The following is a 9,362-nucleotide window of genomic DNA, read 5'->3' on the forward strand; positions in this document are numbered from 1 at the left end:
CAAGCCTTACAAGCCAAGGTGAGGAGAATTTTAAGCCACAATGTTCCTCTGGGAAATATGCAAATTGTCTCTTCAGAGAGGAAGAGGACTAGAACTCTAATGCCACCAAAAGGAAGTAGCAATCCTTAAAGACAATATCGACTCTTTAACAAGCTCACACTGTGCACTGACGAGAGGCAGCACCCCGAAACACAGTGCCTATAAATTGAGATTCTGGTTTTGGCTTTTATCCTAAGTCATGTGACAAGGCTTGTTAGAGAATCGATATTGACTATAGGATTGCTACTTCCTATAGGTGGCGCTAGAGTTTTAGTCCTCTTCCTCTCTGAAGAGACCATTTCCTTACAGTGAGAGGAGCATGCATGTGTATAGAGGTCAGGACAGACAGCTAAGGATGCATGGGACATCTTTTGGGGTCAAGCAGACAATCTACAAAAATAGATGGAGGCAACTCCTCTGAAGAAAATGCAAACTACATGTAGATAGTTGCCCCTGGTTAAATAATCTGAACCCATTGTATGAAGCATGCCAACCTTTAACTTTACAACTGTGAATTATCACAAGCAGTAAAGGATTTGGACATCCTTTAAAGATGGGTGACAGACTTTTGGCTTTATTAGTGTTCTTGGAAACCTCTATCTATTGGCCATGTGCACACTTAAAAACTGACAGTATTTGTTAAAAAATAAAAAGGGGTTATATTAAAATAAATCTGAACATAATAATGAATGCACAGTAGATTTTGAAGTAATATATTATTTCTGCAATAAATTCCATGAAAATTACAATGGGGCTTGCGTGTGGATACACAAGCCAATCAGTTTTAGAATTCTGAGCTATAAAGCGCTGATATCAGTCTTGGATTTTCTGAAAAATTCACAACGGATCTACCCTTGACAAATGAGAGCCAAGAGAGGCTTTATTATGTCTTTTCAATTAGTAAGCAATTACACGTGGACATTCGTCTCTTACAGGACATGCTGAGTTATTACTAAACAGGTGGAAATCCTTTAAGTAATGGTAGAAGGTATACGTCTTGCTTTTAAGTGTTTTTTCCATTAACTCATCACCTTGTCCACAGGATTTATGTCTTGAAAACCCTTGACCTTAGATGAACAACCTCCAACTACCTGCTCAAGGTATATTGTTATAGATCACAGCTCAGATTAACACTTGAGCCATAAAGTACATAGTGTAGAGAACTTCTAGTTCCCTCAAGAACCCCATGTATCATCCTTTTAAGCATATGTATCATCCTTTAAGCACATTTAAGCATAGCATCCGCCATGCTTAAATGTGAATTTGAGATACCCTTTCCAAACAAACTCAGGAAATGTCCTGGAATTTCCCTCTGGTCCCTGGAATCCTTTCACATTTGCAAACTTCCAGGTGCAACCACAATGTATCACAATGGAAAATCCGACTTTTTCTCTTAACTTCTTAATGGGAATCTGTCAGCAGGTTTTGTTATATAATCTGAAAACAGCATGATGTAGAAGCAGAGACCCTGATGTAGAAGCAGAGACCCTGATTCCAGTGATATGTCACTTACTAGGCTGTGTGTTGTTTTCGTTAAATCAGTGTTTTATCAGCAGGAGATTACACACAGAAAGCTGCTAATCAGAGGTATGGGCGAGGTTATAAAGGGCTCTGCATTTGAGCTCTGCTAGATCTGCAGCAAAGAAAACAGTGGTTGTACCAAGATGACAGTATGCAGACGAGCTAGTAATACATTGCTAGGGTCAGGGTCTCTGTCCCTACATCATGCTGCTCTCAGATTGCATAGCAAAACCCTGGTGACAGATTCCCTTTAAATTGGTAAAATTACAAAGTGCTTTAAAGCACTATACTATATATTTTTTTCCACCAAACTTTCTCCGGTGATTCCTATTAGGGGGGTTATTCACCCTTAAATTCATTTTTGTGGCACATATTCTAGATTTATTCTTTATCTTTGCTTAATATTTATATATAATTATTTGTTGAGTATAGCCACACTCTTTTCTTTACCACTGATTTATCATACTTCATATTGTTTTATTTACATCTGATCTTATCAGATAGTACTATTCTATTTTTTATTGCCTCTTGATTATATACATTGTACATATTACAAGACTATTTATTATTTTAGTATATATTTGGGTGTCATTATATTTTGTATTCATATTTTGGAGGTGTTTTGTGGGTTTGAGGGGTTTGTTATGACCTTTATCACAAAGTTTATTCTTTCCCACTTTTATGGGACTTTTTAATACTTTAATATTCTAATATTTGTCCATGCAAATGTATTTACCTCTGATGCTGCAGTGCCAAAACTACCTTTTCTAGTGTCATCAGACATCGTAGACAAATCCTATAAGCTGTAGGATGCAGTCTTTTCCACCATACTATATGGTTAACATGCCATAGATTTCCAATACTAATGAACAAATGACACAATGTATATTCATATATTCGTATATTCTCATTGTTAGTGTGGTTTCTTAAGACATCGTGTGTGGTCAGGGGGTGGATAGAAGACAATTAATTCCTCCAAGTGCTGTCACTGAAGCTAAGGAATGAATTTGTAAGGTTGGTGTTACTCTGAAAGTAACAGTCTACTTTGGGAATAGCACTGTGGTGTGAATGGCCCATGATGGGAGCAATTAACCCATTGTCTCTTATCTCTTCCTTACAGAGTCCTTAGAGTAACCTGGTTCTACACCACTGATCAGTAGATAGCACAGACATTAACATCTATCTCTTACATTGAGATACTATAAATACTATTATCAATGTCTAAGCCCGCGACTAAGCCACGATAATAATACATTCATGGCTTTACAGATCAGATCAAGGTACAATAAAGATCAATGCTTTGTTGTCTGGGTCTAGAGGTCAAGTTTCATTTCAGTTTTCCTAAAAATCTTGCTATATTATAGTAAACCAGCACAGTAAACCATGGTTCACTTTTCAAAGTCTGGCAGCCTTTTTCTAGGCTTCTTTTTGTAGAAAAGTTGCATCAAATGAAAAAAATGGGCAATCATAAGGGTCTTTGCAGTTTTTCAAGGGACAAATTGTGAGTTGATTTGGTCAAAGCATCTCCAAAATGGCAGAACTTGTAAGATAGTCCCAGTATGCAATGGTTAATTGCTACCAAAAGTGGTCCTTGCGAGGGCAACTGGATCTGCAACACTGTAATGGGTGCCAAAGGCTCACTAATGCATATGGAAAGGCTAGGTCAACCAGACTGGTTTGAACCCACAAAGGCACTACTGTATTCTTAAGACTTATTTAAAGGGGCAGTCTCAATGTGACAACTTCATTCCATGTACCCTATTAGGACATATGAACATTATCAAGGGGATCCCCTTCTTGGAATATCACCTATGACCTAGAGTGGAGAATCAGCGGCTCTCATGCTGGCTGACCTGGATCTTGTGTGTTATTACATGGATGGATAGTAATTTGAATGGCTGCTTAAAAAGTTAACTCAATAATAGAACGACAGTGTATTATTCCTTGCTGCGTAGCCACACACAGCTAGATGCCACCTCCACCGCCAAACGCGCCTGCAACGGGTACATGACCATCAGAACTGAACCATGTAAGAAAAAAACCTTGGGTTCTGTCAATTTGGATTTGGATGTTACTTTGACATAACACCTACTGTATCTATACATTGTTGCACAACAAACAGTGGCCTCATGATAATATAAATTGTTTAGGAATGATTTGATGAAGATGACAGAGTTCAAGGTGTTTACTTGGCCTCCAAATTCTCCAGATCATAATCCAATCAAGCATCTGTGGGACATTCTGGAAAAACAAGTCCACACTATGAAAGTCCCAACTTACAGTACTTACATCTGTTTTTGTCTTGGTGTGAGATGCTACAGGACATCTTTAGAGATCAATAGTCTGTGAACTGGGTAGTCGTCATTATGATCTCTTTCTTCCAGTTGAGGGAGGCAGCTTTTATTCCCTTAAGGCTCCTGTACACATTAGACTAATGTTGGCTGAACCCACCGATATCGTATGGGAGAGTCGGCTGAGATGGCTGCTGGAGGAATGATCGGCTGAAGCGTCGTTCGGAGGACAGTGATCTAACATGTATGCCCAACTTTATAGCCATTCAATGGTCAGTAACAGCATTAGCATCAGCTAGCTTACTTTTTTTAGGGTTTCCATTGGTTGCCCAAATTTAGAAAGTTCGGCCTGCTCAGGACCTGAGGGGATGGTGCACGATACAGGGATTCAAAGAAATCAAGAGAAAGACCCTCGCTATGCAGTAGGCATAAAACAGGGACAGGCAGCTATTGGCTGCACGATGGTTTGGCAGCCGTCTCTCCCAACTCCTCCATGAACAGAAGCATGGCCAGACTCCTCCTTGTCTTGCCAAGAGCAAAAAAATTGTTAGTCCGAAATCAGACAGGAAGGATTTGTATCTTCCCCAAAATCACCTGTAGGGGGAGAGTCGTGAGACCCCTGTCGATATCGGTGGGTTTGGCCGTCGTTAGTCTTGTGTGTATGGAATCCTTTATTGATGGTCTAGGTTACAATAGTATCATTACAGGCATCTGTACACTCGTAGGCATCCGGAATATACATCTGTTTTATCCACCATTGTAAAAGAATGCATGGGAAGAGAGTGGCACTATTATCTTAACCCATTTGAACACAGGAAATAATTGGGCAGAGTGCTTAAGTCAACACCTTATAATGATTACTAATGATGTGTTGGGACAAATTCACAGAGGGTATTCCATACCTTTCAAACAAGTCATGAAGAGTTAGTCACATGGAGGACTGAGGGTGTGCTATTGCTGGTGTGGGGGCAATAATCTAAGATCATCAATATTTAATAGAATTATAGTATGTAGATATTAGTAAACTAGGTACCAAATCCACTGTACTACTACTCAGTAGCGATGATCTGCAGGGACAACTTTTCAATGAATTTGCAAAATTAAGAATATTTTTGGACCATACAAGACCTTCTGATAGGAGACCCCTAACGATACCTAAACACCTTTGGCTCAGTGGTAGACTATGTCATGAGAAAGGCAATTGAAAAAAGCCTTGGACAGGCTGAAATGTTTTTGGAGTTGTGGAATAAACAAATTATCCACCAACACATGAATGCCGGGATTTGCCTTTCTTAGAACATTATTTTCCACGTGCACCACCCTAGCTGAACGGAGTGCCGACTATATTCCTTTGATGTAGGCTATGTCATGAACACCTACTAATTTTATACTTGGATATGTCCTCCTTAAAGGGTTCATCTAATGATATCTGGTGGAGGACCACCGCCTATCAGCTGACATTGGCCATTGCAACAGTTTTTTGGGTAAGCTGTGGATTTGCCTACCTCTCTATATTAGGCCTCTTGTCGTTACAGAAGTGGCAACATATCAGACTTTTCCAGAAAATAGGCCAGAAATATATTTTGTCTGAATTCCCATTTTTTTTAATTTGTTGTGCAAAATGGTAACATTAATCTGGTAAGATTGGATTCAATGTAAAAAGATTATATGAGTAGCTATCAAATCATCATTGGACCCAATAGAATTAACTCCATAATTCTGGTACACTGAAGCAACTTGAATGGATGTAGCGTATCATTTTTTAGGATAGGTTCACAAAGGCTTTTCAGCAGAATATTTCAACAGAGAGATTTGCAGCAAACAATTCAAATCAGATCCCCACCAGTCTCTTCCCCTTTTCTACTGATAGTCTCTTCCATGGTCCCCAGCCAGTCTCATCCATGATCCCCAGCCAGTCTCTTCCGTAGTCCCCAGCCAGTCTCTTCCATGGTCCCCAGCCAGTCTCTTCCATGGTCCCCAGCCAGTCTCTTCCATGGTCCCCAGCCAGTCTCTTCCATGGTCCGCAACCAGTCTCTTCAGTGGTCTCCAGCCAGTCTCTTCAATGGTCACCAGCCAGTCTCTCCCATGGTCCCCAGCCAGTCTCTTCCCTGGTCCCCTACCAGTTGCTTCCCTGATTCCCTACCAGTCCAGTCTCTTCCCTGATTCTCGCCTGCCAAGGAGGGGAGGCTGGTAAATGGAGATCAGTGAGGAGCCAGGGAATCCTTGCCATAAGAGCACCACATGAATAGAAGGGAGAATATATTGTTTGTTTTCCATTTTTTATTGGTTGATTCACAGGTAATCTGCCAAAAATCCACAACACTAGGATGTGATCGGAGATTCTGTCTTCCCCATTGTTGTCCATGAGGAAAATCCACAACAAATCAGTACTCATTGAGCAATAAAAATGGGCACCATAGCTCAATATCCATATGGATATTTAGTGGATGATATCTGATAAAATATCATTTGCTTGCCTGGTAATGTATTCCCAAAAAACGTGAGTGATCACTCCACTGACAGTTCCCATCCTCAATGCCAAAAGCATCCTCATCCTCAATAGTCGCCAATAACTGAGGGCAATAAGGCTTGGATTATGGCAAACATTGCCAAATCCAATGCACAGGAAACCTTGCAATTAGTGAGTAAATGCTGGTACCTGTAGTTCCATAACTTCTAGCAAGTATCAAACAAATGCAAATATGAACATGCTAGAAATAACATCTGACAACCTACCTGCCCAGCTCCTTGCCCACCACACTGTAGAGGTCAGTGAAGGGGTCAGTCCTCAGGACAGTCTGAGTATGAGTGACCAGGCTGCTCTTATCCATCATCTCAAATGCAATTGTCCCAAATAGTCAGAAGTGAAGCAGGACAAGTCAGGAACCCCGAACTCTACACACACAGTCCAATGCAGGAGGAGAAAGAAGATGCAGAGGCTGCGCCCCTAGAGCCCTCACTGCAGCCTGCCGGTGCTGACAGCCGGGGACATGATGCAGGCGCCGTGCACAGTGACTTGTCGGGTTTGCTGTGAGACGCCTCCGGAGCTGCGCTCACACTGCAGACTCCTCCACAGCTGCCTGTGCTCTATATAGAACGTGCGGTGTGTGCAGGGACACAGTTCACAGCTGCCTGCGCCGCAGCCAATCACAGCGGACGGCTCCGCACAGCGCCCCCAGTGGCGGCTTTTTAGAAACTTGTAATGACAAATTCCAGTTTCAGATGAATGATATCATCAATTAAAATAGCAGCAAATATAATTTATGCAAAAATACGGCTGTATGTGTATGAAGATTTCTAATTAATTACCCCCAATTTGATTAAATCGTTCACATGGTGATTATTACCCTTACATTTTTTTAAATGTTATATAATACTTATTTATAGGAAAGATATGCTTTATTCATCAAAGTTAGCCATTTATCCAGTTTTGAAGATTGTTATTTAATGTATATGCTATCTTCCCCAGCTAATACATTAACATGTGGCTTGGTGTAAGTATATTTATTTTTAAATACTAGGAGGTGACCAGATACCACTGGTGCTGCTTATCTTTAACTATCCTCACCTCCCATTACTAGAGAAGTAGACATGAAAGTGGCAGTAAATCCTAGGCTATTCTATGTCATAACACTATGGTTGGTCTTCATACCCATAGGATTTTCACTTCCAAAGAGGCTTGGACAGGCCCACGGGAGAATAGGAGAATCCTCCGGTGGGCCCCTGTGCAAGAGTGGGCCACCACCCTGTTATATGAGCAGTACTTGGCACAATACTCTTGAATCACTATATACAGACAAAGGCAGCATCTTATTCATCTAACAATCTACCCAGTTCATTGTTATATGAATTTGTGATTGAGGATAATGTCACATTTGCATTTAGCTGAAATGTAGGACCCTGGAGTAGGTTACTGGTGGTGCCATGACTCCCCAGTCCGACACTGCTTCCAAGCCTTGCTCAGTTCACGTGAACAGAGCTGAAGAACTAACTGAAAGCCCCTACTCTTCTGAAGATATTGGGGGTTACAGCAGTAGGACACCAATCAGGAGACTATGCAATTTCCATCTGCTATGCCATCACCACCAATAGGTAGCACCATGTTAGCACAGTTGCTTTGCACTCAGGATTGAACTGGCCCATCGAGGAACTGGAGAATTACCCGGTGGGCCGCTGTGCACAAGTGGACCCCCACCACTATATGAGCACTAGTTGGCACACCACACTTGATTCACCATGTACAGACAAAAGCAGCATCTCATCATTTATTTAACAAAGTACCCAGTTTATTATTATGTAGGTTATAATTATAGTTATATAGATTATAATTATATAGAAGCCTAGGTAATTTGTGAATGAGGGTAATGTAATATTTGCATGTAGCAGAGTCAATGGGCCCTTGGCACCTCAGTCTGACACTGTCTGCAGCACTGGGGTCCTGGATTTGACCAAGAACAACATCTGCATGAAGTTTCCATGTTCTCCCTGTGTTTTCCTCTGGGTACTCCGGTTTCTTCCCACAATCCAAAGACATACTGATAGACAATGTAGATTGAGAGCAACAATGGGGACAGTGTCTACAAGATACTGCGGAATGTGTTGATGCTTTACAAACAAGCATAATAAAAAAATAAACCCGTTAAAGGGGTTTTCTCATGATTAATCATCACTAGCGCACCGCTCCCATGTGTCCTGGCTTCCTGATTGTAAAGGACGGTGTGCTCATGAAGATTTACAGTTCGGACCAACTGCACGGTCACTCTGCTGGTCCTGAGTGCTTGCCCAGGCTGCTATGCAAAGGTAGAACGTTCTCATTGCCTAGGTAACCGGCCACTCTCAAACTGCAAGGTGGCTAGTAAACTTGGTAATGAACTGTAAAAGACCCTCCATTCTTGAGAACTGAAAGGATTTTTAATAAGAGATAACTTGCTAAGTTGCTAGTTTTTACAAGCCCTTTGCAATTTTACCCATTTGAAGTGCAAATTGCCTCTTCAGAAAAAAAGAGGACTTGAACTCTATAGCGCCACCTATTGGAAGCAGCGATCCTACAAGTCACTATCGACCGTTTAACGAGTCATGCAATGTGACTTAGGATAAAAGCCAAATCAGAATCTCAGTTTGCTGACACGGTGTTTCGGGCTGTTGACCCTCGTCAGTGCAAAGTATGAGAACTGATTTGGCTAGATGAGTGGCTCTGGACTGAGGTCTAAGGGGTAACGTTTCTCCTTGTGGAGAGTAACATACCGGCTCTGGCATGTCAAGGTAAGGAGGCTTATTTGTCATGCAATGCTCCTCTGGGAAATATAATATGCAAATTGCCTCTTCAGAGAAAAAGAGGACTTGAACTCTATAGCGCCGCCTATGGGAAGCAGCAATCCTACAAGTCATAATCAACCCTTTAACAAGTCATGCAATATGACTTATTTAAAGAGGACCTTTAATCAATTTTAGCACTGCACACTGTACAGTCCTGTACATAATGGCAGGAATGTACATGAATTTTTTTTGTGG

The 9,362-nt window shown here is 41.2% G+C and overlaps 1 protein-coding gene across 1 annotated transcript in view; it reads right to left on the bottom strand.

The window, feature by feature from the left end:
• LOC141272649 (serine/threonine-protein kinase 17A-like) overlaps nucleotides 1-6,970 on the bottom strand; it is a 70,668-nt gene extending 63,698 nt beyond the window's left edge. Inside the window, exon 1 of the mRNA XM_073683575.1 lies at nucleotides 6,588-6,970. Coding sequence (XP_073539676.1) covers nucleotides 6,588-6,685 — 98 coding nt within the window. The 5' untranslated portion in view covers nucleotides 6,686-6,970. The remainder of the gene's footprint in view (nucleotides 1-6,587) is intronic.
• Between the last annotated feature and the right edge of the window lie 2,392 nt (nucleotides 6,971-9,362).

The sequence above is a fragment of the Phyllobates terribilis genome, unplaced genomic scaffold (assembly GCF_046119375.1).
Source record: "Phyllobates terribilis strain yellow unplaced genomic scaffold, ASM4611937v1 Scaffold_5__5_contigs__length_657084704, whole genome shotgun sequence".
NCBI classification, from domain to species: domain Eukaryota; kingdom Metazoa; phylum Chordata; class Amphibia; order Anura; family Dendrobatidae; genus Phyllobates; species Phyllobates terribilis.